At 54.5% G+C, this 27238-nt stretch overlaps 2 protein-coding genes across 5 annotated transcripts in view; one reads left to right on the top strand and one right to left on the bottom strand.

Moving 5' to 3' along the window:
- NOC2L (NOC2 like nucleolar associated transcriptional repressor) lies at positions 1-26379 on the top strand. The gene is made up of 19 exons (XM_064397510.1): positions 1-20; positions 978-1172; positions 1528-1702; positions 2030-2149; positions 3947-4064; positions 4404-4494; positions 4715-4793; positions 6263-6373; positions 7339-7452; positions 8490-8678; positions 10317-10456; positions 13537-13648; positions 14882-14995; positions 15165-15266; positions 18820-18963; positions 19505-19618; positions 22586-22721; positions 23971-24105; positions 24888-26379. Exons 1-19 carry the CDS (start codon positions 1-3, stop codon positions 25043-25045), a joined length of 2367 nt encoding a protein of 788 aa, XP_064253580.1. The 3' UTR covers positions 25046-26379.
- Positions 25805-27238, bottom strand: part of SAMD11 (sterile alpha motif domain containing 11) — a 76953-nt gene continuing 75519 nt past the window's right edge. For all 4 annotated transcript variants that reach the window (XM_064396788.1, XM_064396787.1, XM_064396789.1 and 1 more), the window contains exon 14: positions 25805-27125. In XM_064396788.1, coding sequence (XP_064252858.1) covers positions 26925-27125 — 201 coding nt within the window. In that variant the 3' untranslated portion in view covers positions 25805-26924. The remainder of the gene's footprint in view (positions 27126-27238) is intronic.

Consider the following 27238-nt stretch of genomic DNA (forward strand, 5'->3'; position numbering starts at 1 on the left):
ATGGCGGCCCCCGGGAGGAGGTGAGCGCCGCGCCGGGGGAGGTTCGGGAGGGGATCCAGGAGGGTCCCGGGCACGCCGGGATGAGCTTCCCCCTCTCACACGCTGCTTTCCCCCCTCACGCCTTCCGTTCTCTCTTACACGCTGCTTTCCCCGCTCTCACACGCTGCTTTCCCCCCCTCACACGCTCCTTTTCCCGGTCTCACGCTCCTTTCTCCCCTCACACACACTTCTTTCCCCCCTTCACACCCTTCTTTCCCCTCACACCCCCTCCTTGTCCCCCTCACCCCCTCCTTTCCCCCCTCACCCCCTCCTTTCCCCCCTCACCCTCCTTGTCCCCCTCACTCCCTCCTTTCCCCCCTCACCCCCTCCTTTCCCCCCTCACCCCCTCCTTGTCCCCCTCACCCCCTCCTTGTCCCCCTCACTCCCTCCTTTCCCCCCTCACTCCCTCCTTTCCCCCCTCACCCCCTCCTTTCCCCCCTCACCCCCTCCTTGTCCCCCTCACCCCCTCCTTGTCCCCCTCACCCCCTCCTTGTCCCCCTCACCCCCTCCTTTCCCCCCTCACCCCCTCCTTTCCCCCCTCACCCCCTCCTTTCCCCCCTCACCCCCTCCTTGTCCCCCTCACGCCCTCCTTTCCCCCCTCACTCCTTCCTTTCCCCCCTCACTCCCTCCTTTCCCCTCTCACACCCTCCTTGTCCCCCTCACCCCCTCCTTTCCCCCCTCACCCCCTCCTTTCCCCCCTCACCCCCTCCTTTCCCCCCTCACCCCCTCCTTTCCCCCCTCACCCCCTCCTTTCCCCCCTCACTCCCTCCTTGTCCCCCTCACCCCCTCCTTGTCCCCCTCACCCCCTCCTTGTCCCCCTCACCCCCTCCTTTCCCCCCTCACCCCCTCCTTTCCCCCCTCACACCCTCCTTTTCTCCTTTCCCCCCTCTCACCCTCCTTTCCCCCCTCACACCCTCCTTTTCCCCTTTCCCCCTCAGGAAGCTGGCAGAGCTGAGCCTGGATGAGTTCCTCGCTGCGGGCTCGGACTCGGAGCATGACGGCGCCTGGGAGGAGGAGGAGGAGGAGGAGGAGGAGGAGGAGGAGGAGGAAGGCAGCCGGGCCCTCAGCGGCTCTGCGAGGCAGAGACAGCAGGGAGGGAAGGCAGCCCAGGGGCTGCAGGCACGGCCGGGCAGGTGAGGGGCACTGGGGGGCTCAGCCTGCAGAAAAGGAGATTTTTTCCTTCCCACAGCTCCCTGAGAGGAGGGGACAGCCCAGCTGGGGCTCTGCTCCCAGGGAACGGCCTCAGTGTCAGGCTCAGGGTGGGCTCCAGGAGGAACTTCTCCATGGAAAGGATGCTCAGGCGTTGCCAGGAGGTGGTGCATCCCTGGAGCAATTGTGAGGGACTGAGAAACAGCTTTGTGGTGGTTTCCCCAGGTGTTTTCCTCTCTCCCAGTGCAATCTGCTGTCTTGCTGTCAAGATTTCTTAATGTTTGTGTCACAGCCTCAGCAGAGCCCTGGGCAGTGAGTGAAGGATTCATTCTCTGCCAGCAGGAAGAAGGGAAAGGCATCAGAGCACAAGGATCAGCTCTCCAGGCTGAAGGACAGGGACCCCGAGTTCTACAGGTTCCTGGAGGAGAACGATCGCAAGCTGCTGGACTTTGATGCCTCAGACAGCTCGGAGGAGGAGGAGGAGGCTCTGCACAGACCCCCCGACACCCTCGAGGTACCTGCCTGGGCCCAGGGGCCTCAGTGCCACTGGGAATTCCATCCCAGTGCCAGCCCTGGGTGCTTGGGCTTGGAAAGGGCCTCAAAGCTGCTCCAGCAGCTGGCACTGCCCCAGGCTGCTCCAAACCCCTCCAGCCTGGCCTTGGGCACCTGCAGGGCTGGGGCAGCCCCAGCCTCACCCCGAGTTCACCCCAGAGCCCCGTGTGAGCCATTCCTGCTGGGCATGGCTGCCAGCCCTGCTCCCTCCCTGCCTCCCCCTCGGCAGGGCTCGGGGGACAGCCAGGGCTGGGGAACCTCCCCTCAGCCCCCCTGCTGCTCTCTCCAGGAAGCCAGCCACGAGGATGAAGATGACGAAGATGAAGAGCAAGAAAAAGTCAAAAGGAAGAAAGTTTCCCACATCCACGTGAGCTTGAGGATGGTGGAGGAGTGGAAGAAAGCTGCCCAGGTGAGCAGGGCAGGAGCACACAGCGCTGGGGAGATCTCCTCCCTGCCTTACAGGGGCCAGCCTGGCATTCGTTCATCTGCCACGAAAATGTACTGGTTTATTTGTTAATTGGGCACAACATTTATTTATTTATTTGTTAATTGGGCACAAAACTTATTTATTTGTTAATTAGGCACAAAATTTATTTATTTATTTGTTAATTAGGCACAAAAGTTATTTATTTGTTAATTGGGTACAAAATTTATTTATTTATTTGTTAATTAGGCACAAAAGTTATTTATTTATTTGTTAATTAGGCACAAAATTTTTTATTTGTTAATTAGGCACAAAATTTATTTATTTATTTGTTAATTAGGCACAAAAGTTATTTATTTATTTGTTAATTGGGTACAAAATTTATTTGTTTGTTAATTTGGCACAAAATTTATTTATTTATTTGTTTGTTAATTAGGCACAAAATTTATTTATTTGTTTGTTAATTAGGCACAAAATTTATTTATTTGTTTGTTAATTAGGCACAAAATTTATTTATTTATTTGTTCACCTGGCACAAAATTTATTTATTTATTTATTTGTTAATTAGGCACAAAATTTATTTATTTATTTATTAATTAGGCACAAAATTTATTTATTTATTTATTTGTTAATTAGGCACAAAATTTATTTATTTGTTAATTGGGTACAAAATTTATTTATTTATTTGTTAATTTGGCACAAAATTTATTTATTTATTTATTTGTTAATTAGGCACAAAACTTATTTATTTATTTATTTGTTAATTAGGCACAAAACTTATTTATTTATTTGTTAATTGGGCACAAAATTTATTTATTTTTTTGTTCACCTGGCACAAAATTTATTTATTTATTTGTTCATTCGGCACAAAATGTATTTATTTATTTGTTAATTAGGCACAAAATTTATTTATTTATTTATTTGTTCATTCGGCACAAAACTATTTATTTATTTATTTATTTGTTCACCTGGCACAAAATTTATTTATTTATTTGTTTATTTGTTTGTTTGTTTATTTGTTTATTCGTTTATTTATTTATTTGTTTATTTATTTATTTATTTATTTGTTCACCTGGCACAAAACTATTTATTTATTTATTTGTTTGTTTGTTTATTTATTTGCTCACCTGGCACAAAATTTATTTATTTATTTGTTTGTTTGTTTATTTATTTGTTTATTTATTTATTTATTTGCTCACCTGGCACAAAATTTATTTATTTATTTGTTTATTTATTTGTTTGTTTATTTATTTGTTTATTTGTTTATTTATTTATTTATTTGCTCACCTGACACAAAACTATTTATTTATTTATTTATTTGTTTATTTATTTGTTTATTTATTTATTTGCTCACCTGACACAAAACTTGTGTCCCCAGCCCCCAGAGCTCTCGTGCCTCCAGCCTGACTTTGGGCTGTGAAATCCCAGCGCTGCCATCCCAGACGAGGGAGGAGCTGCAGAAATGTGGCTCGGAAGAGGCCAGAACGATCAAATTTGGGTTTTTCACCCTCTGGCAGCTCCAGGCGCTTTCCTAGTCCCATGTTTAGTGGCTGAGGGGAATGAAGCTCGAACTGGAAGTTGCTGGCAGCTGATTAATTCCCCCTCAAGCCTCAGCAATAAACTCCAGTTTCAGGGGAGGTGAAGTTTGGTAACCCTGCCCTGAGCTTGGGGATGGAGCTCTTTCTGCCACCAAACTCCCAGGGAATTCCAGCACCCCTGGCCCCCTCAGGAGCTCCAGGAGTCCCTTCCTTCTCCTCAGCCCCCCTTTTCTTGTGTCCCCAGAGGAACCTCACCCCGAAGCTCTTCCATGAGATCAGCCAAGCCTACAAGGCAGCTGTGGCCACCACCAAAGGGGACAGCGGTGGTGACCCCAGCAAGTTCCAGGTGGCTGACACTGCAGGTGAGGGCAGGGAGAGCACCTGGGGGGCTTCAGCTGTGGGAGGGAGGGGGCTGAGCCCTGGCAGGCGTGAATTCACCTTGCACTGCTTTCAGGGCTTGTCCTGCTGTGCTGCTCTGGGAGCTCTTCCTGCAAGGATGGGTTTTGGAGGTGGCCCCTGTGCCTTCTGATCTTTGATAAAAAATTAGATAAGAGGCAGACTGGGGGTTTCTGGTAGGAAATGCAGGAGTTCTGCCATGGAAATCACTGGCTTCAGTTCCTCAGGGACCTCTTTTCCCCTGAGGAAAACCAGCAGTACATGGAAAATCACTTACAAATGCTCTCCTGGCTTCTGTCACCCAGTGTTCAATGCCCTGGTGTCCTTCTGCATCCGGGACCTGTTCCACCACCTGCACAAGCTGCTGCTCCCCAAAGCCCCCAAGAACAAGCACAAGTAAGTCTGGGGGGGTTTGGGATGTCCAGGAAAGCTGCTGGGGATTGCCAGAGCTGCCTTGGGACCTGGGCAAGGGGTGCCAGCTCCTCCCAGGGCTCTTCTTTTCTTCCCCCCAAGGAAGAAGGAAGCAAGGAATTGATCTCACTGCTCGTTTTGCTGCTGAAATCTGATTTATTTGGGTTTTTTTTTAAAGCTAAACCCAACTCTTGCTCCTTTCCAGAATGGTTCTCCCTTCCACCAGCCCCCTCTGGGGAAAGCTACGACTGGACATCAAAGTTTATCTTGGCTGTACCATCCAAGTAAGAAACATCACCATTTTCTGTTTGAGGGGTCAGTCTGTGCCTTGCTGGGCTCTTTAGGATATTTTGGGGTGAGGCAGGTGGGGTTTGCCCCTCTGAGATTTGTGTTCATTGTTTCCCTGGGTTGTTCTGGAATTATTTGGTCTAATGAGCAATTGGGAGGTTCAGAGGATGCTTGTGTCAGAATAGGTAAGAAGGGTTGAATTAACATTCTGGCAGCTCTCTCTGTTTTAATTTGTCTGGCAGATTAATATTTAATGGGCTTTAAAGGAGTTTGCAGTCTGTGTCCCTGCATTCTGCATCATTAATTCAGTTTTTGGTGCTGTGATCTCTGCACTTGAGGCAAACACTGAGATGTTCTCTTGGTGACCTCACATGAGGCATCTCTGACTGATAAAGTTCCATCCCCAAAATTTCTGGTGTTTCAGAGATGATTTGTGGATTATTTCTGAAGGAAACTCCTGCCCCAACTTAATTTTTTTGAGATTGTTTTGTTAGCATCCCCAAACTGGAATATTAAAACCAGAGCAGCACTGACTCTTCAGCAGCTGAGGGAAGGGATGCCAGGAGTGAGAGCCCAGGAGCTGCTGTGCCTCAGCTGGGAGCTGGCACAATGACTTAGCAGAAAGAGCAATTTGATCAGGAGAGCTTTTTACTTTTTTTTTTTTTTCCCTCAAGCTGTGGTGCCTCTCTCCAGCAGCAGAGCACTGCAGACAAGGAAAAGCTGGGAATGCAGTCCCTGGGAGCAATCCCTGCTCCTGGGCTGGCTCCTGAGAGCCCTCAGCCCCAGCCTGCACCACAGTGTTTTTTCTGGCACTATTTCTGAACAAAATCTTCTCCTTTTGGTGTCCTTGGCCACGTCTGCTCAGTCCAGAGTCCTTGCAGAGCAGGGAGGAGGGTGAGCAGGCAAATGAAATGTGGACAAAATGCTTGCAGCAGCTGGGAGTGCATCAGGCAGAGCCTCTCTGGAGCTCACCTTGTCCTCAGGCTGGAAACTGGGTTTGTCTGCAGTGAGTGAGCTGGACAAGCTGCACACACTGAGATTTGCTTCTTCACATTCTGTCAAACCTTTCCTTGAGGCACAGTTAACCCAAATACCCAAAGAATTCCAGCTTCCCACGCAGAAATCCTGGAGAAATGCAGTGTGCTGCCAGGCAGCTCAGGTGATGTCTCCTTGTGCAGACTGAGGGCGGGTTTGGCCTTTTTGGTGTCCTGCACTGCAGAGAAACTGAGATTTTGCAGTGTCCACGAGGGAGGTGCTGTGTGAGGAGCTCAGGGGCTGTGAACCATGCAGGGGCAGCAGCTGAGCTCCCCCTGCCAGGCTGAGGCAGCTCTGCAGCCTCTGCTCCTCCCCTGGTGCTGCTGTGGGGTTTGTGTGGGCTCCTTTCTGCCTGCCCAGCGAAAAGCAGCTGGCACAGGAGGGTGGTGAGCCCTGCCTGCCAGCTGGGGTGTTCTGCTCTCCTCCACAGCTGCTGTCATGCCTGACAGAGGCCTCAGTGGGTGCAGCAGTGCTGCAGCACGTGAGCTCCACAGTTCCATACTACCTGTCCTTCCCAAAGCAGTGCCGGGCCCTGCTCAAGGTAAGGGGACCTGCTGGGATGTGCCGTTGGCATCTGAGGTGCTTTCCCCCCTTGCACTGAGCATTTGTGGTGTTTGGGCTGCATCCCCTGGCAGTCAGTCCCTCGTGGTGTTCCCTTGCTTTGCTGCTGTTCCTGGAGAGGATTCCTGCCTCTCTCCAGGTGCCACGAGGTGATGCCAGGCTGAGGTGAGCGTGTGGGTGGCTCTGTTTGGAGCTGCTGCTCCCCAGGGAGGTGTTTTGGGAAGCTGCTTCCTCCTCCCAGATGGAGGAATTGCTGCCAGGCCCTGGGAATGTCTGTGCTGCCTCTCCACTCGGGGAGCTGGGGGTGGAATATTTCTGTGGCAGCTCAGTCACAACTGCTGAGCGTGAGCAGCAACACAGGAGGTGTGGGGACACCCAGGGCACAGGGTGGCATCTGAGTGCCAACTGCAGCTCTGGAAGGAGGCAGGGAAGCCTTGGGTGGTGGAGATGCAGGGCTGGGGGCTGGCACACCTCACAGCTGCTGCAGGCATTTCTGAGAGGGCTTTTCCAGCCCTGCAGTGAGGACTGGGCTCCCTCTCTGAGCTGTGCCTTTCCCTGGTGCAGCTGAGCTGACTGGGTGTGGGGGGCACCAGGTGCTTCCTGCCAGGGCCAGGTGGACCTGGGGGACATGGGAGTCACTCAGGAGAGTTAAAATCTGTATTTAACCACACAAATAAAAGTTGGGTATTTTTTAGAGGTGCTGGGTTTGGATGGGTTCCTTTATTGATCATGGAAACATCAGCCTGGGCTGTTGTGTGGTGTCCCAGTGAGGACAGAAGGGCTGCCAGTGACTGACTGACAGCACACTGTGTCACCTCCGTGTCACCTGTGTGTCCCCTGCCTCCTGGCTGCCCTCTTGCTGGCAAGGAGGGAGGCTCAGACCTGTCTGTGGCCAGCCAGGAGCTCTGTGTGCCTTCACTCACCCATCTCTGTGGTTTTTCCCAGCAAACCATCACTCTGTGGAGCACAGGGGAGGAGACAGTCAGGGTCCTGGCCTTCCTGGTGCTGAACAAGATCTGCAGGTACAAGAAGGAGGTTTACCTCAGCCCCCTGCTCAAGGTAAGCCTGGCTTTGCTGAGCTCTGCACCTTTTCTTCCTCAGGCTGTGTGCAAATACCTCAGAGCCTTGAGCTGCAGGTCTGGAGGTGATGCTGGCAGCCTCCAGAAAGCCAACCAGGGCACAAATTCTGTCAGGTCAGGGTGATTCCTGCTTCCCACTGCTGCCCTTCCTGCTGGGGGCACAGAGGCTGAGCAGGGGAGGTCCCTGGTGCCTGCTGAACCTTCACCCCCAGGTTCCTGAGTGTGACATCCTCCTGAGCCCTTTCAGCTGAGTTCCCAGCAGTGTTTTGCTGCCACAGTGGCACCTGAGCAGGAGAGCTGTGCCCAGCCCCTCCTGCAGCCTTGCCCTCTTGCTGCCAGGCAGTGGTGGGCACATCTCCCAGCTAAACACACTCCTGTCTCCCCTGGAGAGAGGCCAGGCTGGATCAAAGCAACACTTCAGCCCTGGTTTGGTGTTAAGCAAAACCTTACAGAAGAAAAAACATAGTTTAGTTTAGGCCTTACTAAGAGAGTGTGAGTACTCTGATGGGAACTTCTCTAGCTAAGCTAGCCTGGTAAGTTCCCATAAGAATAAAATCCTGTAACAGTGAAAATCTGCTTATTCCTCTGAATAAGAATTCTAAGGCTATAACTGTTAACAACACCTATAAAACTATCCTGAAGAATTAAAAGAAAAATGCAAGCAATATCTAAAAAGACACACAAGCATGTAACCACCTCTAGTGAACTAACCAATCAAACAGGGTAACCACTAATTACCAACCAATTAGAATAGGAACAGTGCTTTCAGAAAACTATCAATTCAGGCTATAATTAATTAACTGCTTTATATTTATTATTTAAATGAAATAATAATATTTATATTAATGTACTAATTATTTATAATTATTTAACTCATTTCACTGCTTGAAGGGACTCATCAGTCTCTAACGTGAGGTCACAGGGACAGTCTGGTCACACCTGGGAAGGGCACAGGAGCCCCAAAATTGTTTTCACTCTTATTTTACACGCTGCTTTCTCATCTTTTTCCCCTGCCAGCAAATGTACATTGCCTTTGTGAAGAACTGCAGGTTCACCTCTCCCAACGCCCTGCCCATGATCAACTTCATGCAGCGCACGCTGACAGAGATGCTGGCCCTGGACAGCCCCACCTCCTACCAGCACAGCTTCATCTACATCCGCCAGCTGGCCATCCACCTGCGCAGCGCCATGACCCTCAGGAAGAAGGTGGGCACCCTCCTCATCCTCCCCAGCTCCCTGCAGCACGCCTGGGCACAGCCACAGGCAGCGAGAGGGGATTTATGAAATGGCCTGCACAGGGTGGACCTTGGCAAGGACAGGAGGCTGTGGAGGCTCTCTTAGTGCTGAGGAAGAAATGGCTCACATTGATCAGAATGTGTCAGAATTCATAGCAGCCTCTGTTACAGAACATGCAGGTGGAGCAGAAAGGGTTAGGGTTCTGAAAAGCACAAAGGCCAGGGCTGCAGGCACACTGCAGCTGCAAAGGGGAACACAAAAGTGCCACCACATGCCTTCCTTCACAGCTTTTTCCCTGGAAGCAGCCCTATCCCTAGGCTGATTTCCTGCCTGGGGCTAGGGTTGGGGTTGGGGTTAGGGCTGGGGCTAGGGTTAGGGTTAGGGTTTCAAAAACCACAAAGGCCAGGGCTCCTGGCACACTGCAACTGCAAAGGGCAGCCCAAGGGGAACACAAAAGTACCACAACATGCCTTCCTTCACAGCTTTTTCCCTGCATGCAGCCCTAACCCTAGGCTGATTTCCTGCCTGGGGCTAGGGTTGGGGCTAGGGCTAGGGTTAGGGTTAGGGTTTCAAAAACCACAAAGGCCAGGGCTGCAGGCACACTGCAGCTGCAAAGGGCAGCCCAAGGGGAACACAAAAGTGCCACCACATGCCTTCCTTCACAGCTTTTTCCCTGGAAGCAGCCCTAACCCTAGGCTGATTTCCTGCCTGGGGCTAGGGTTAGGGTTCTGAAAAGCACAAAGGCCAGGGCTGCAGGCACACTGCAGCTGCAAAGGGCATCCAAGGGGAACACAGAACTGCCACCACATGTCTTCCTTCACAGTTTTATCCTTGGAACCAGACCTAGCCAAGCCCCAACCAGCCCAAGTTTTTGTTGCTCTGCCTAGGCCACCCCGGGGTGTTTCAGCTTCCCAGCAGTGTTTGTGGTATTTCGTGGACTTAACAAAGCATCTGAGACCTCTGGGGAGCAGCCCTGGTTTTGGCCACCTCCAGTCTGACCTGGGCTATCTGTGTCAGATTGCTAATCCTGGATTTAGTCCTGTTTAGCAAAACAGACCCCACAGATTAACTGTTGAGCTGCCCCCAAGCAGGGCGGGCTTGGTGCCCAGCTAAATCTGCTGGCTGGTCAGACATGGGGATAAATAAGCAGAGATAAATGAAGTCTGGGCTGCAGATCCCCTAATTGGATTGCAGTGGCTCCTTACACCCTCAGTTGTGGCCCAGACAAGGAGTAAATCCACTTGATTTCACAGCTGGGGAGGCTCGTGGCACTTCAGATGGGAGTGGCACCCCCAAAATCCCCGAATGCAGACACTAAGCCTGTTTAAATGGAGCAGGGGATGGCGGTGGAAGGTGATTACAGAGCAGATTGCTCGTCTGTTCTGGGCAGGAGAAGCTGAGAAAAGCTTTCTGGTGCATCTCAGTGACCTGGGGAGAGCTGGCACAGCCCTGCCACCTCCAGCTGTGCCTTGGCTCGGGGCCCTGCTGCAAGGCTTGGCCCCGTGGCTGCAGTTAAAGATTCTGTGCCTGTCTCAGGGCTTTGCATCCTGCTGCTCCATGCCACATTTTCACCTTTCTGCCTTTATTTTTTCCCCCCCTTTCCTGCAGGAGAACTTCCAGTCAGTCTATAACTGGCAGTACATCCACTGTTTGTACTTCTGGTGTCGAGTTCTCAGCACCATCCACCCCAGTGAGGTCATGGAGCCCCTCATCTACCCCTTGACACAGGTCATTATTGGCTGTATCAAGTGAGTGGAATTCCCAATTCTTTTTTCTCAGCTTTGGTGTGTTATTTTACAGTTCTGTGACTTGGGTTTAACCATGAATGGTTAAAGCTGCTTTTAATTGAAGTCTTCCAGCCCGAGATGTGTGTGAGCAGCTTTTTAGGTGGTGACAGAGTTGTGGGTTATTCTTTGCTCTTTGTACAAGAAAAGTCTCAGCCTGAATAACCTGGGCAGATTATCCTTGTAACTGCAAGGAAAATGATCTGCCTCGCTTCAGAAAATCCCCATCTGCAGCTCTGTAAATGCATTTAGGAGCTGCATTTTTGGTGCCTGTTTGTTGGCATTGGAAGAAGTGGGACACAGTTGTTATTTTCAGGGTGTCTGCTGGGAATTCCCTCCTCACAGCAGTTTGTATGGATGAAATGTTTGTGCTCTGAGGTGTCTGTGAACATGAGCATTGAGGGAATTTTGGGATCTCTGGTGATCTCCCAAATCCTGTTAGCTCTTTTAACCAGATTCTCAGCTTTAAAACCCAGCTCTGCAAGAGCTCCCCAGGGTGATGGAGATAAGCAGATTTAAACGATCAGATAAGAGGATGCAAACATCCCCCCCTGCTCTGGGATGGATCCAGGCCCCTTCCTCCCTGTCCTGCAGGCCAGCCAGGGGCTGGGGCTCAGGGCAGGGAATGGGGTGAGGCCCAGCAGGGCTTTCAGCAGCTTGGCATGAGCTGCAGGTCCTGCCTGGCGAGGATTTGGGGGTTTGGGAACCCCCCCAGGTGGGTTTGGGGTGACCTCAGTGTGCCCTTGAAGGAGCTACGAGGGAGATGGAGAGAGGATTTCCAAAGGATGGAGGGACAGGACGCAGGGACTGCTTCAAACTGAGAGAGGGGGGCTTCAGATGAGATAGCAGGGAAAAAAATCCTGTTCCTGAGGGTGGGCAGACCCTGGAATGGATTCCCCAGAGCAGCTGTGGCTGTCCCACCCCTGGAAGTGACCAAGGCCAGGCTGGACAGGACTTGGAGCAGCCTGGCACAGTGCAGGCTGCCCCTGCCCATGGCACTGGGTGAGCTTTGAGTCCCTTCCAGCCCAAACCATTCCAGGATTCTGTGATCCCAGCGCTGGGAAGCAGAGGCAGATCCCAGCTGGGATAGGATCCCCTCGGAGCCAGGCTGGAGGCTGGGCAGGGCAGGAGGCACCTGAGGGGTCACTGTGAGCTCTGCAGCCCCTTTGTGCTGCTGGGGGATCTCCCGAGGGATGGGAGGGAGAGCATCCCATTCCCTGCTGGTCCCTCCTGGGACCTGCTGCATCCTCCCTGAGCTGCCTTTAACCCCGTGCTGGCCATGCTGATGGTTGCTTTTAGCAGCAGAATCCCCTTTTTTCCATAAACTTTTCCTGGCTGGGATTTGTGTCTGGCTGTAAACACGAAGCTCTTCCCTGGTGTGTGTCCTTAAATGAGGCTTTTTGGTGCATTTTGGGGGCATTCCAGCCTCTCAGCAGGCACAGGGAGGAGAGCAGGGCCAGCCTGGGTGAGCTGGAGCAGAGAGGAGATTTCTGTGTCCCCTCTGCCAGGGGGGGAACACAGAAATAAATAAAAATACAGATATTTTTCTATTTTGACTTGGCCCAGCCCATCCTGCCCACCAGGGCTGTGGCAGCATGGGCTGGGCCAAGCCCAAGCAAGGCTGGAACAGGACAGGAGCCGTGCCAAGGGATGCCAAGGGATGCCAAGGGATGGGGACTGTGCCCTGGGGTGGCACCTGGGAGGGAGCAGGAGCTGCCTGGGCAGAGCTGTGCTTGGCACTCCTGGGCATCCAGCCACACTCTGGGATGGATGGCTTTGCTTTCCACTAAATCCATACCCTGAACAGCTTCATTCCTCCATCAGTTAATTCCTGCCAAAGGCTTTCCTCATCTCCAGGGGTGCCAGAGCAGGGGTGCAGAGCAGGTTTATTTCTGGAATGGGCCCAGTGATAATTATTTCACTGTTGGGAAGGGGGATGCAGCTGATTGATGGTGCCTGGTCAAAGATTTGTATTTTGTGGGCTCTGCTGGATTGCTCAGCCAGCCCTTTGGGGAGGGAGGGTTCGTTCATCAGCCTGGGTGTGTCACTTGTGAGCTGTGGGTTAAAAATGTAACGTTTTAGTGCCTTCCATGGCTCCAGTGCAGCTCCCTGCGAGAGGGGCCTCAGGGTGGGACACAGATGAGTTTTGGGGCTGCTCTCCTTTCCCTCCCTGCTCCTGGGGAGCTGCTGCTGCTCAGTCCCGGCCTGACACGGAGCTGGCTCAGCTTTTGTCTTAATTACCTTAATTATTTGGAGTATGGGTGCGAGTCAGGCAGGGCTCTCCCCTTTCTTCCTGTGGGAATTTGATTTTCAGCCGTGGGGTGGCTTCAGCAGCCCAGGAGGGTTTCCTGTGGCACTGAAGCTGCAGGTGCAGTTCCTCTGTAAATGTGGCCTAAAATAATTTATATTTATTTATTTATTATTTTAATTTAATTTTCTAAAATTCATTTTACTTTAATATTTGTATTTATGATAATTTAATATTTTAAAATGTATTATAATTTAATATTTTTAAATCATCCTATTTAATATTTTTATTTTTATTTAATATTTTTATTTTAATATAATATTTTAAAAGTATTTTAATTTAATATTTTATTTTTACTTTTATTTAATTCTAAATTTTATAATTATTTAATATTTTATATTTTATTTAAATTTTTTATTTATTTTTAAATTTGGTTTTTAAATTTTTATTTGTTTTTATTTAATTTTAAATTTTAATTTTCATTTAACATTTTATATTTTCATTTAATTTTTAAATTTATATTTAATTTTTTTTAAATTTGTTTTTATTTATTTTTATTTTAATTTAATTAAAAATTTTTATTTAAATTTTTTATTTTTAATTTATATTTAAATTTTTAAAATTTATTTTTATTTATTTTAAATTTTATTTATTTTTATTTATTTATATTTATTTTAATTTAATTTTAAATTTGTATTTTTATTTAATATTTTTATTTAATTTTTAAATTTATATTCAAAATTTTAGAATGTGTTTTTATTTAATATTTTTATTTTTCTTTCTGTCCCGTGCCCAGGCTGGTGCCCACGTCCCGGTTCTACCCGCTGCGCATGCACTGCATCCGTGCCCTGACGCTGCTGTCGCAGAGCACCAGGACCTTCATCCCCGTGCTGCCCTTCATCCTCGAGGTGGGCAGCGTCCTGCTGGGCCCCACTGCAGCTCCTGGGTTCCCTTTGCTCTCCCCAGCCCTGGCAGGGAGCCCCGGAGCTGCTGGGAAAAGAGAAATAAAATTTATTGTCTGGGCATTGTGCCAGGGGCACGGGGCAGAGAGCAGTGCCAGGGCTTGAGCTGCAGTGGGCACGGGGGAATGCAGGGGGATGCAGAGCTGCAGCAGGCACGGGGCAATGCAGAGCTGGGGAATAAACCTTGGCTGGGGAACAAACCTGGGCTGGGGCTGAGGAACAAACCTGAGCTGGGCTGGGGAATAAACCTTGGCTGGGGAACAAACCTGGGCTGGGGCTGAGGAACAAACCTGAGCTGGGCTGGGGAATAAACCTTGGCTGGGGAACAGACCTGGGCTGAGAACAGACCTGGGCTGAGAACAGACCTGGGCTGAGAACAGACCTGGGCTGGGGAACAAACCTGAACTGAAGAACAAACCTGGGCTGGGGAACAAACCTGGGCTGGGGAACAAACCTGAGCTGAAGAACAAACCTGGGCTGGGGAATAAACCTGGGCTGGGGAATAAACCTGGGCTGAGGGACAAACCTGGGCTGGGGAACAAACCTGAGCTGGGGAACAAACCTGGGCTGAGGGACAAACCTGGGCTGGGGAACAAACCTGGGCTGGGGAACAAACCTGGGCTGGGGAACAAACCTGGGCTGGGGAACAAACCTGGGCTGGGGAACAAACCTGAGCTGGGGGATAAACCTGGGCTGAGGGACAAACCTGGGCTGGGGAATAAACCTGGGCTGGGCTGGGGAACAAACCTGAGCTGGGGAACAAACCTGGGCTGAGGAATAAACCTGGGCTGGGGAATAAACCTGAGCTGAAGAATAAACCTGGGCTGAGGAACAAACTTGGGCTGGGGAGTAAACCTGAGCTGAAGAATAAACTTGGGCTGGAGAACAAACCTGAGCTGGGGCTGGGGAACAAACCTGAGTTTCCTGTGCTCTTCCTTGTGTTGGTTTCCTCCTGACACCACAGCACCTTGCACACCCAGCTCTCCACAGCTTCAGCTGTGCTGGTGTTTGCTCCCTCCCTGTCTCTGGCTGGGATTTTCAGGAGAGCTGTGGGGCAGGGATCAGGATTTTGGGTTTCTGGGTTGTCTTCGTGGCTCTGCCACCCCCTGCCTGCCCTTGGCTGAGTTGTTGCTGGTTGCTTTGTGCTGGGATCACCTTTACACTCTTTTTTTTCCCCAGGTTTTCCAACAAGTGGATTTCAACAAGAAGCCAGGACGGATGAGTTCCAAGCCCATCAACTTCGCTGTGATCCTGAAGCTCTCCAATGCCAACCTGCAGGAAAAGGCCTTCAGGGTGGGTGGGAGCTCAGCTCCAGCAGTGCCCGGGCTCCCTGGGACAGGGAATGTGCTGTGTCCCTGTCCCCAAGGTGGGACACGCCTACCCCGGCGTGGGTGAGGTGCTGCAGGAAATCTGAGGGGTTTAGGTCGCACCCAGTCCCTTGATTTGTGTTTCTCCTGCTCAGGATGGGCTCATTGACCAGCTCTATGACCTGCTGCTGGAGTATCTCCATGGCCAAGCCCACAGCATTGGCTTCCCAGAGCTGGTTCTCCCCACTGTCATCCAGGTAAGGGGAGACAGGGTGGGGAAAAGTCATTGAAACTAACAGTGACCTCAGGGTGGCCCTCAGAATGAGGGGAGAGCCGTTTACCTCTGCTGATTTTAATTTTGATTTGTGTTTTGGGGAGGAACAGAGGCATCACATCCAGTTAAGCTGGAGGGAGGGGAAAAGCTCTGGAGTTTGCCCTCTGTTGGGAGCCAGAGAGGAGCAGAGGTTGCAGAACTGCTCTGAGTGGGGCTGGGATGGTGAACTCTGGGTTCTGGGGGATTCAGAGCTGTGCCCGTTGCTGTGGGGCCTTGGAGCAGAACCTGTGCTCTGAGCCCCAGCTTCTCCTTACCTCAGCCTCCCCAGGCACTCTCCACAAGATGGCAATCTTCCCTCCCAGTCTTCCCTTCCCCAGTCTTCCCTCCCAGTCTTCCCTTCCCCAGTCTTCCCTCCCAGTCTTCCCTCCCCCAGTCTTCCCTCCCAGTTTTCCCTTCCCAAACTTCCCTCCCAGTTTTCCCTTCCCAAACTTCCCTCCCATTCTTCCCTTCCCAGTTCTCCTTTTGCCATTCTTCCCTTCCCAGTTTTCCTTTGCCAATCTTCCCTTCCCAATCTTCCCTCCCATTCTTCCCTTCCCAGTTTTCCTTTGCCAATCTTCCCTTCCCAATCTTCCCTCCCAGTCTTCCCTCCCTCCCCAGGCTCCATCTCTGGAGCTGCTCAGTGTGCAAGTGTTGCAATGTGTTCCCTCCTTCCCAGCCCTCTGATTTAACTCTGCAGTGGCTGCTGTCACCTCCCCTGTGGGGACACGACCCTCTGCTTGTCCTGGTGTGTGCCACCAGCCCCTGCACACCTCGGGCTGCTGGGGGAGCACTGCCTGTGCCCCACGGGCTGTTTGGGGTGTCCCTGGCTGCTGGGGCTGTTTGTTTGGGGTCTCCTGTTTGTTTGGGGTGTCCCTGGCTGCTGGGGCTGTTTGTTTGGGGTGTCCCTGGCTGCTGTGTGAGCCCCTGTGTGAGCAGCAGTGCAGCAGGGGAGCTGTGGCAGCCCTGTGTGAGCAGCAGTGCAGCTGTGGCAGCCCTGTGTGAGCAGCAGTGCAGCTGTGGCAGCCCTGTGTGAGCAGCAGTGCAGCAGGGGAGCTGTGGCAGCCCCTGTGTGAGCAGCAGTGCAGCAGGGGAGCTGTGGCAGCCGTGTTTGGCTGCAGCAGGAGCTGTGAGGGCCCCATGCCCCCCCAGAGCAGGGCAGGGATGGATTCCTGCCTGGCTGCCTCTCTGCCCGTGGCGTCTGCCGGGCTGGGGGCTGGCCCTGGCTTCCCAAAAGCTGCGTGGGGAGAGGCTTTTCTGCTGGACAGCTTCCAGCCCACAGTGCACATCCGTGTGTGCCCAGCCTCCCTTCCCTCCCTGCTGGGCTCTCTCCTCTCCCAGTGCTGGGGCAGGGCTGCTCCAGCTGGCTGGGCTCTGTCCCTCCTCCTCCTCCTCTTCCTGCTCTGGTCAGCAGCTCTGGGAGAAGCTGGGCTGAGCTTCCCAGCCTCAGCTTCCCAAACTCTCTGCCTGGAAGGCAGGAAGCACCGGCAGATGAAAGGAGAGCAGAGCCAGCAGGGATGGGAGTCACTTCAAAGCTGCTGCTGCTGCCCCAGGGCTGACCCGTGGTGGTCTCTGCCTGCAGGGGCTGCGAGGGAAGAGCCCCTTCCCTCCCCCAGAGCCCTGGCAGGCAGCACAGAGCAGAAAGGGGAGGTTGGAGGGGGAAAGCTGGCACTGAGGCAGGAGCTGGCACTGAGGCAGGGGCCAGGCTGGGCTAGCAGCGAGCCAGAAGGGCAGGAGGTGCTGCCCTTCCCCTTCCCCTTCCCCTTCCCCTTCCCCTTCCCCTTCCCCTTCCCCTTCCCCTTCCCCTTCCCCTTCCCCTTCCCCTTCCCCTTCCCCTTCCCCTTCCCCTTCCCCTCCCCTCCCCAGCCCTTCCCAGCCCTTCCAGCAGCTCTCCTCTGCTCCCCTGTCCCCAGGGAATGTTCCTGCTGGCAGCTGGGCAGGGTTTGGCTCCCCTGCATCACTTCCAGTAAGAGCAGCTGGGGTTTTGCTCTGTGGGCTCAGCCTTTGGTGTCGCAGGCTGGCAGTGGGACAGAGCAGCCCAGTAATGACAGGCTGGGATGGGAGGCCTCACTTCCACATCCCCAGACACACGTGGGTGTCCTGGTTGCTGTTACTCTGCAGAGATCCCATTGTTCATTTGGCAGAGTGGGGAAAAGCACACACAGAGCCTGATTTCCCCTCTCTGTCCTTTATCTTTCACTCCCCTGGATGTGTCCCTGCCTCTCCACCGGGGCTGAGATCTCATTAGCTCTCATTAATATCTGTGACAGGCAGCTCGGGCTGGGGCTGAGGGAGCAGGGGCTCTGTGAGGGAGCTCAGAGCTCCCAACAGCCCTGGCAGAGCCCAGCACTCTGCAGGATTCCTGGTGACACTTCTGCAGAGGAAGGAAAATGAGAATGGATGTGGCAGCGGATGGAATGGACCTGGGGCTGCAGCTGGGGGCACCAAGTGAGATAAATCGGGTGCCAAATGCACCCTCAGTGGAGATAAATACACAGCACCTCTAAAAAAATAAATATTTTAGGAAGGGGGGTGAGGGCAGGACAGGTTCAGCAGCAGAGGAATTGTGTGTGCTGATGGTTTCTTTGTGCTTTGGGGGAGGCAGGGAAGGCTGAATTCCCATTTTTCTGAGCTGGTGCTGTGGTGGCAGCAGGGAGGGGGACAAGGGAAGCTCCTGCTGCTGCTGGATGGGGAGATCTGCAGCAAACAGCCCTGAGAGAGCAGGGCTGGCACTGCCACCCCTGGGGGCACTGGCAGGAGGGGCACAGGCTCCTTCAGAGCCTTGGGAGCCTGGCTGGAGGAGGCAGTGATGGGTTTGCTGCCTGGAAATGCTTGCTGTCCCTGCTGGTAGCATCTAGGGCTCCCTCGTGGGTAACCATTTCCTCCTTCCTCCAAAGCTCGTGGCTGGTGTGATTTGGGTGTCTGTGGCTCCAGCAGAGAGCCTGGGCCATTCACAGAGCTCTGCTGGGGCTGGCAGCAGGCAGGGGAGCCCTGCAGTGCCAGCATGGGCATTGCCACCTTCCTTCTGTCACCAGGAGCATCCAGGCCTGCCTCAGTTCTGGCTTTGGAGGTGGCACTGCAGGGTGCTGGTGCTGGAGAGTTCCACCTGGGCAGTTTTAGTGTGGGTTGGAGCCCCGGGAGGGTCAGGGTGCCAGCCTGAGCTGGGTTGGAGCCCTGGGAGGATCAGGGTGCCAGCCTGAGCTGGGTTGGAGCCCTGGCAGGGTCAGGGTGCCAGCCTGAGCTGGGTTGGAGCCCTGGCAGGGTCAGGGTGCCAGCCTGGGCTGGGTTGGAGCCCTGGCAGGGTCAGGGTGCCAGCCTGAGCTGGGTTGGAGCCCTGGCAGGGTCAGGGTGCCAGCCTGGGCTGGGTTGGAGCCCTGGGAGGGTCAGGGGTGCCAGCTGTTGGTCCCTGAGGGTGGGAGGTGCTGGTGGGAGATGTCTCCTCTCCCTGGGATGTTTTGGAGCCCTGCCATGGCAGTGCCCTCTCCTCTCCCTGCCCACAGCTGAAGTCCTTCCTGAAGCAGTGCAAGGTGGCCAACTACTGCCGGCCCCTGCGGCAGCTGCTGGAGAAGCTGCAGGAGAACTCGGCCCACATCTGCAGCAGGAGGCAGAGAGCTGCATTCGGGGTGGCCAGCACTGCAGCCGTGGTCAGCACGGGGACAGGGGGCACGGGGACAGCATGGGGACAGCATGGGGACAGCATGGGGACAGGGGCACGGGGACAGCATGGGGACAGCCTGGGGACATGGGGACAGCATGGGGACAGGGGGCATGGGGACAGCCTGGGGACACGGGGACAGCCTGGGGACAGGGGACATGGGGACAGCCTGGGGATGTGGGGACAGCCTGGGGATGTGGGGACAGCCTGGGGGCATGGGACAGCATGGGGACATGGGGACACTGGGACATGGGACAGCCTGGGGACAGCCTGGGGGCATGGGGACAGCCTGGGGACATGGCACAGCCACTTTTGCACTTTGTGCTCTCTCTGTGTCCCCTGCAGTGCCCAGGCTCTGCTCGCCCTGGGGACACTTCCCAGTGCCACTCTGGCTCAGCAGTGCCTGGACACTGAGGCTGAGTGCCCTGGGTGCTGCCACTTCCTGCCAGGAGCTGGGAAAACGTGATGTGGGGAATGTGTTTGTGGGAACCTGCCTGGAAAACCTCGACATTGTGTCCCTCTGTCCCCAGGAGCAGTGGGAGAGGCAGGTGAAGGAGGAGGGGACGCCCCTGAGCAGGTACTACAGCCACTGGAGGAAGCTGAGGGACAAGGAGATCCAGCTGGAAATCAGTGGCAAGGAGAGGGTGAGCACCAAGCTGGCCTGAGCCCTGGGGACAGAGCTGGGACTGGGGACAGGGGACAGCTGGGACTGGGGACAGCAGGGACTGGGGACAGGGACAGCCCAGAGTGGGGCCAAGCTCCTGGCCCAGACTGGCCCTGCTGCTGGAGCAGCTCTCTGCACAGAGGGGCAGATTTGGGGTTTGCTCTCTCAGCACAGAGAGGCAGGTTTGGGTTTTTTTCTCAGTGCAGAGGCAGATTTGGGTTTTTTTTTCTGTACACAGAGGCAGATTTGGGTTTTTTTTCTGTACACAGAGGCAGATTTGGGGTTTGTTCTCAGCACACAGAGGCAGATTTGGGGTTTTTTTCTGTATACAGAGGCAGATTTGGGGTTTGCTGTCCCGAGGCTGCCTTGCAGCCCTGCTGCTCAATGGGGCTGTTGTGTGGCTCCGTGGGTTCTGGGGCCTTAATGATGCAGCTTTGTGAGCCCCAGCGGGAGGGGGAGCACCATGAGGCCCATTAGGGCTGGGAAAATCCATGTCCCATTAGCAGCCATTGGGGGGAAAGAGGTAATAACAGGGAAAAAAAGAAAAGCAGCCTGGCTGGGAGCTGCAGCCTGCCTTCCACAGCAGCTCTGACCCTTCCTGCCCATCCCATTTGCTTTTCCCCGTGGTTTTTAATGGGATGGGGACTAATCAGCCTGCTGAGAGGCTGCAGATAGGAGGGGGATTAAAAGGCTGGCCCCCAAATTAGCTAATTAGCGCTTGTGTGTGATGAACACAGGGCTGTGCCAGCGCAGAGCTCAGTCCCTGGGGGTTGGGGTTGATTGTGAGTGCCACCCTGAGGGTCCTGTGGGGTCTCAGAGGGTGGAGCTGGCACAGCTCAGCCAGGTCCTGCTTGGTGTGCTCGGTGTGTGCTGAGGTCACCCAGGGCTGCCTTTGGAAATGGGGATTTTTCCTGGGCCCTGTGGGAGTGTGGGACCCCAGCTGAGAGCTCCCTGCTGCCAGGACAGGAGCCTGCCTTGTGCCCCAGGAATGGTGGGAATTCTGGAAATTATGGGAATGGGGATTAGGGAAAAGGCTTTCACCCCGTGCTGGGGCTGGGGCACAGCCAGGCTGGGGCTGCCCCATCCCTGGGGGTGCCCAAGGCTCCCCTGGAAGTGTCCAGAGCTTCCCTGGAAGTGCCCAGGGCTCCCTGGAAGTGTTCAAGGTTCCCTGGAAGTGTCCAAGGCTCCCTGGAAGTGTCCAGGGCTCCCCTGGAAGTGTCCAAGGCTCCCCTGGAAGTGTCCAGAGCTTCCCTGGAAGTGCCCAAGGCTCCTCTGGAAGTGTCCAAGGCTCCCTGGAAGTGTCCAGGGCTCCCTGGAAGTGCCCAAGGCTCCTCTGGAAGTGCCCAAGACTCCCCTGGAAGTGTCCAGGGCTCCCCTGGAAGTGCCCAAGGCTCCCCTGGAAGTGCCCAAGGCTCCTCTGGAAGTGCCCAAGACTCCCCTGGAAGTGTCCAGGGCTCCCCTGGAAGTGTCCAGGGCTCCCCTGGAAGTGCCCAAGGCTCCCCTGGAAGTGCCCAAGGCTCCCCTGGAAGTGCCCAAGGCTCCCCTGGAAGTGCCCAAGGCTCCCTGGAAGTGTCCAGGACTCCCCTGGAAGTGTCCAGGGCTCCCTGGAAGTGTCCAGGGCTCCCCTGGAAGTGTCCAAGGCTTCCCTGGAAGTGTCCAGGGCTCCCCTGGAAGTGCCCAAGGCTCCCTGGAAGTGCCCAAGGCTCCTCTGGAAGTGTCCAGGGCTCCTCTGGAAGTGTCCAGGGCTCCCTGGAAGTGTCCAAGGCTTCCCTGGAAGAGTCCAAGGCTCCCTGGAAGTGCCCAAGACTGGGCTGGAAGAGGCTCTGAGCAGTGCAAGGGATCCCTGCCCATGGAGCTGGAGGAGATTTGGGTTCCTTTCCTTCCCCAACCATTCTGGGACCCTGTACCCAGCCTGGCATAGGTGCCAGCTGAGGGCAGCAGCTTGGCAGTGCCCCTGCTGCATTCTGCTTCCCAAATCTCCTCCCTGGCACCTCTGGGCTGTGTTTTGAAGCCCAGCACAGACAGGGAGGAGCAGAGGCCTCTCTGTCCCTGTGGCAGGAGGGCAGTGGGGAGGTGCTGATTGAAAGTGAGGCCCAGGGTGATTTTTTTCCCCCTTCCCTGCCCATCCCAGGTGAGTGCTGGGAAGTGCTCAGCCCCAGGATGGTTTTGGCCCAGCTGGGGACCACAAACCCTGGAACAACAGGCTGGGAGAAGTGGCTGGAAGTGGCTGCAGGAGCAACCCCACAGCCCCATCCTGTCTCTGTGTCTCTGCCTTCCCACCCAGGCTGTTCCTGGCTCTGTGCTCAGCCAGGAGGGGCTTTTGGGGTGCTCTGAGGGGTGCTGGGGGGGCATTTGCTGCCCCTGAGTGTTTGCAGGCCAGCCCCGATGTGTGCTAATGCCCGAGGGCAGCCAGGCAGGGCAGGGCCAGGATCCCATTCGCATTCTGATTATCTTTGCCCTGCTGGCCTGAGCCCTCGCAAGTAAATCCTCACCCTGATCCCCCTCCGGAGAGGTGAAAAGAGCGCTGAGGTGGTGTCAACGAGAGCACTTTAATGGCTTTGGTACTGGCTGCCTGCTCGGGGCTCGTGGAACATTGATCTCCTTCAGGGCAGGGCATGGACGCACACCTCGAGCATCCTGAAACCCTGAAATTGCACCCAGAACCAGGGGGTGCCTCAGCAATTGCTGCTCCAGTGCAGAGCTGCCTGCACCCTTCTCCCTGCTGGCAGCCAGCAGTGCACGTGGCACCAGCAAAATCAGTTTATTGGGGCAGGATCAATGCAGAGCAGAGCTCCGTGTGCCCCACTCGCCCCTGGCACCCCTCACAAATCTGTGGCTGCTCTGGGCAGGCTGGGCAAAGCCAAGTCCCTGCCTTTAAACACAGCCTTTGACATATAAAAGCACAAATGAGGGCTGTTCTTAACTGTGGGGTTTGTTTTCTTTCCAGCTTGAAGACTTGAACTTCCCAGAAATCAAACGCAGGAAGCCAGATGAGAGGAAGGAGGAGGACAAGAAGGAATTCAAGGATCTCTTTGAGCTGGACAGTGACTCTGAGGAGGAGAACGGTGGATTCTCTGTGAAAGGTACAGGGCTGGGGCTGGGCTTGCCTTCTCCTTGCCCACAGTCCCCTTTTCCTTGCCAACAGTCCCAATTTCCTTGTGCACAATTCCAATTTCCCTGCCCACAATTCCAGTTTCCCTGTCCACAGTCCCCTTTTCCCTGTCCACAATTCCAATTTCCCTGCCCACAATCCCCTTTTCCTTGCCCACAATTCCCTTTTCCTTGCCCACAATCCCCTTTTCCTTGCCCACAGTTCCGTTTTTGGGCTCAGTTTGGCCCTGTTGGGTTCAGAAGATTCCCTGACAAGGAGGGAGAGCTCAGGAGGAGGTGGCCCTGAAGGTGTTTGGGACACTTTTGTCTTTCTGTCCCCCCGCTTTTGTCACCCACAAGGGCAGAGCCCAGAGCCCAGTGCAGGTTCTGTGCATGGCAGGGCTCTCCCAGCACCTCTGGTCCTGCCTTGCTGCACTTCTGATTTATTTTATTTTGTTTTATTACTTATTTTATCCTGGCTGACGTTCCAGGAAGCCCAGAATTCCTGGGGAGCAGGGGCTGATGTCACCTGGGCTGTGACCACGAGAGGGCCACAGGAAGTTGTGCAGCCTGCCTGGCAGGTTCAGCAGAGTCTGGGATAAATCTGGGAGTTCCTCCTGGCCTTTGGAATGTTTGGGATGCCCTGGGTGTGTGCAGGGAGGGGGATCTGCAGCCCCTCCTTGGTGCTGTGGATCCAGGGGAGCTTCCTGCTCCTGGGGCAGGAATTCCAGCAGGAATTCACAGCCCAGATCCCCCAGGGCAGCAGGAGAGGTGCTGGAGGCAGAGATTCATCAGATCGGGGGGGGCTTTCCCTGGAATGGGAACGTTTGTCAGGCAGGGATTCATCAGATCAGGGGGGGCTTTCCCTGGAATGGGAACGTTTGTCAGGCAGGGAATTCCATGAGCTTTCCCTGGAATGGGAATGTTTGTCAGGCAGGGAAGGATCCCGGGCTGGGGTCTCTGCAAGGGCTGAAGAGGGGAGAGAATCCAGTCTGGGGATCTCTGAGCAGGAAAGAACCAGGATTAGGTTCCTGCTCTCTTTTCCAGCTGGATTTCTGGCAGAAAGGGAAAGCTGGGAATCAGGAATGGCTCAGGAAGAGGTGCTGGGCCTCTGGAGCACAGAGAAGTGAATTTTGGGGGGGTTTTAGTGAGAAATGAGGAGGAATCTCCCTGGGTGTGTCTGGCACTCTGAGCTGCCCCCCTCCCACGTTCCTGTTCCACTCACACCCTGCTCCCCTCCAGGGAGAGGCAGAGCCTCAGATGACAGCTCAGAAGCCAGCAGCAAGGAGTTTGGGGAGGAGGAGGATGATGAAGAAGGAAATTACGAAGTGGAGGAGGACGAGGAGGAGGAACTGGAAGAGGAGAGCGAGTCGGAGGGTGAGTGGGGAATTCCTGACAGCACCAGGGAATTTGGGCTTGCCAGGAGGGGCTCCACACACCCTGAGGGGAGAGCTGGCAGCTCTGAGCTGCAGAGAGCAAAGGGTTAAAGTGTTCCCACAGCCCCCAGCCCTGCCTGGGGCATGGGGTGACCCTTTACTTGCTGGAGAGACCCCAAACCCTGCATTCCATGGGGTCTGACCCTGCTGGAATGGAAGCACTGCCCTCAGATTCCCCTTGGGGTTCCTGCCCCACTTGGGGCACTCTGGGCTCCATTCCTGCCCCACTTGGGCACTCTGGGCTCCATTCCTGCCCCAGGGGGGCACTCTGGGCTCCATTCCTGCCCCACTTGGGGCACTCTGGGCTCCATTCCTGTCCCAGGGGGGCACTCTGGGCTCCATTCCTGCCCCACTTGGGGCACTCTGGGCTCCATTCCTGCCCCAGGGGGGCACTCTGGGCTCCATTCCTGCCCCAGGGGGGCACTCTGGGCTCCATTCCTGCCCCAGGGGGGCACTCTGGGCTCCATTCCTGCCCCACTTGGGGCACTCTGGGCTCCATTCCTGCCCCAGGGGGGCACTCTGGGCTCCATTCCTGCCCCACTTGGGGCACTCTGGGCTCCATTCCTGTCCCAGGGGGGCACTCTGGGCTCCATTCCTGCCCCACTTGGGCACTCTGGGCTGCTGTGCCCCCCAGGCACCGCTGCCCGGGATGAATTAATGAGTGCCTGGCGTTAATTAGCCACCCCTGGCAGGCAGGATTCTGACAGCTCTCCCTCTCCCCAGCAGAGGAGGGCCGGGAAGGAGCCCAGCATTCCCGGGATTCCCGGGATCCCCAGGAGAGGAGGAGCTGCCCCCGGGCCCTGGCCCGCTCCGACCTGCAGCAGCTGGCACAGGGAGGGGAGGACCTGGTGCAGGACCTGGAGTTCTCAGACGAGGACTGAGCCCCCCAGCCCCTCCCCAGCCGAGCCCTCCTCGCTCCTGGAGCTGTGCCAGAGCCAGGGAGAGCTGGCACCAGCCCCAGCCTGCACTTCTCCACTTGGACTCTCCAGCTTCTCCCACCAGTTCTGCTTTTGGTACCAATAAAACACGAGGCCAAGTCAAGGCCAGTAAAAACTGCCCTGAGAGGGAACAAAACCCCCATTAAAATCTGCTTTCAGTAGCACAGGGTTCACTGCCAGCTCCTGCTCTGTGAGCAGGAGGGCAGGGGGTGGGTTTTGTCCAAGCAGCCACCCCAGGTTCTGCTCTCACAAACCCTCCCTGGTGCCCTGAGGGACTGCAGGGACTCTGCCAGAGCTTTGCAGCTTCCCTGGAAGCCTCGAGCAGCTCAGGCTGCTCTAAGTGTGCTGCAAAAGGAAACTTTAATTTCAGTTTTCCTGGGCTGGGGATGTGCAGGCGTGAAGGATTGAGCAAAGGCAAAATTGATAATGTAGGAAACACTGCCCAGGTGAGAACTGCACCACTTAAAGAAAAAAAAATCAGTTTGGAAAAGATTTTAACGTGCCTGTTCTTCCCAAAGAGAAAGGAATTCCCTTTTCCTCCTGGCTCTGACAGCTGGGCAAGGTGCTGGCTGCCTTCTGCCAGCTGGGAACCCAGCCTGGCCTGGATGCCAGGCAGGAGTGTGGCAGCACCCGGCCCAGGGGGGCACCCGGCACAAAGGAGAGACACACACTGCTTGGGTAAAGCCAGGTACCATTTGTAAATTAAGTGTTTTTCTTTTTTATTTAAATTGATTGCTGGAAAGCATTTTTATCGTGATGTGATGGATAATGGAAATTTTTTTTGTCCTTTTTTTACAATATAAAGAAGCTAAAGTACCACCAAAGCTATTCTGTAAGAAAAACGGCAGCACGTGCAACGTTTAAACAAAAAACAAACCCAAAAATAAAAACGGGGGGGGGGGGGGGGAGGAGAGAGAGAAAAGTACCACATGTGATTGTTGCTCACAACTGTACAAGTCACAGGAGGTCACCCCAGCAGTTCCCAGCTCATTCACAGTAGTAAAAACTCTGCCCATTGTTGGAGCCCGGCCCCTCCCCGCAGCTCCTCTGGGTGCACAGCAGTGCAATTCCTGCACCTCTGCCCCAGGGCTGCCAGCACAGCCCCCCAGCAGCTGCAGGCCGGGCTGGGACCCTCCTCCGACCCCGGAGCTGCTCCTGGAACCAAACATCCCGTGGGGAAATCCTTTCTGCAGGGCTGGGCACGGGCACTGCCAGCCCCCGTGCCAGGGCAGGGTGGCTCTGTACCATCTGCACGAAGTAAACATGGACGGGAACTTGCCTTTTTTTTCTTTTTCTTTTTTTTTTTTTTGTCTTTTTATCCTTTTTGTCTGTCTTTGGTATTGTTTTCGAAGTTGCTAGAGATGCATAGAACACCTGAACGAGGAACTGAGCCCAGTTTCCAGGGAGGAGGCGAGCTTGGCTGGGTGGGTGTGGATGGGTTGTTTTTGCTCCAAGTACCGTGGGAGGAGCAGAGCCCCTTCCCTTCCCCGTGGAGGCACAGCCCGCAGTTCCTGAAGGCCACGAGCAGCCTGGCCATGGTTCTGTGCAGGGTCCAGCTCCTCTGAGCAGTGTGGAAGGAACAGCAGCGCTGCCTCCATCCTCCAGCATCCTCCTCGCTTGGCGTCGTCCCACGACAACATCTTTGGATCATTTTCCTTCCTTCCCTTTCATTATTTTTTTTTTTCTTGACAGTTCAAAATTCTCCGTGCTTCTTTATTTTCCCCAAACAACAACAACAAAAAAAAAGCAAATACATCCAAAATTTTTTTAAAAAAACCAAGAATCCTTCCCTTCCTCCAGCGCTGCTGCTCTCCGTGCCGGGTTAGGACGGGGCTTTGTCTCCGAGCGGGGCCGCGCTGCCGTTCTCGGGCCTCGGGGAGCCGCGGCTGGCGGGCACGAAGGGCGAGGTGGAGCCGGTGGAGGAGGGCCGGGGCTCGCCCGGGGCCGCCTCCCGCTCGGGGCCCCGCAGCGGCGGCAGCGGCAGCGCGCCCATGCACAGCACCCGGCCCAGGCGCCGGGCCACCTGCGGGCAGCGGGGAACGGGACAGTCAGAGCGGGCTGGGGGAACGGGGATGGATCAGAGCGGGGTGGGGGAACGGGGATGGATCAGAGCGGGGTGGGGGAACGGGGATGGAT

The sequence above is a fragment of the Passer domesticus genome, chromosome 22, assembly GCF_036417665.1.
Source record: "Passer domesticus isolate bPasDom1 chromosome 22, bPasDom1.hap1, whole genome shotgun sequence".
Classification (NCBI taxonomy): domain Eukaryota; kingdom Metazoa; phylum Chordata; class Aves; order Passeriformes; family Passeridae; genus Passer; species Passer domesticus.

Excerpts from the sequence above, each read along its gene's own strand:
- NOC2L (XM_064397510.1), top strand. The coding sequence starts at position 1 with ATGGCGGCCCCCGGGAGGAG. Across the intron at positions 8,679-10,316 it reads CCATGACCCTCAGGAAGAAG|GAGAACTTCCAGTCAGTCTA; the intron begins GTGGGCACCCTC and ends CCTTTCCTGCAG. Across the intron at positions 22,722-23,970 it reads CGGTGGATTCTCTGTGAAAG|GGAGAGGCAGAGCCTCAGAT; the intron begins GTACAGGGCTGG and ends GCTCCCCTCCAG.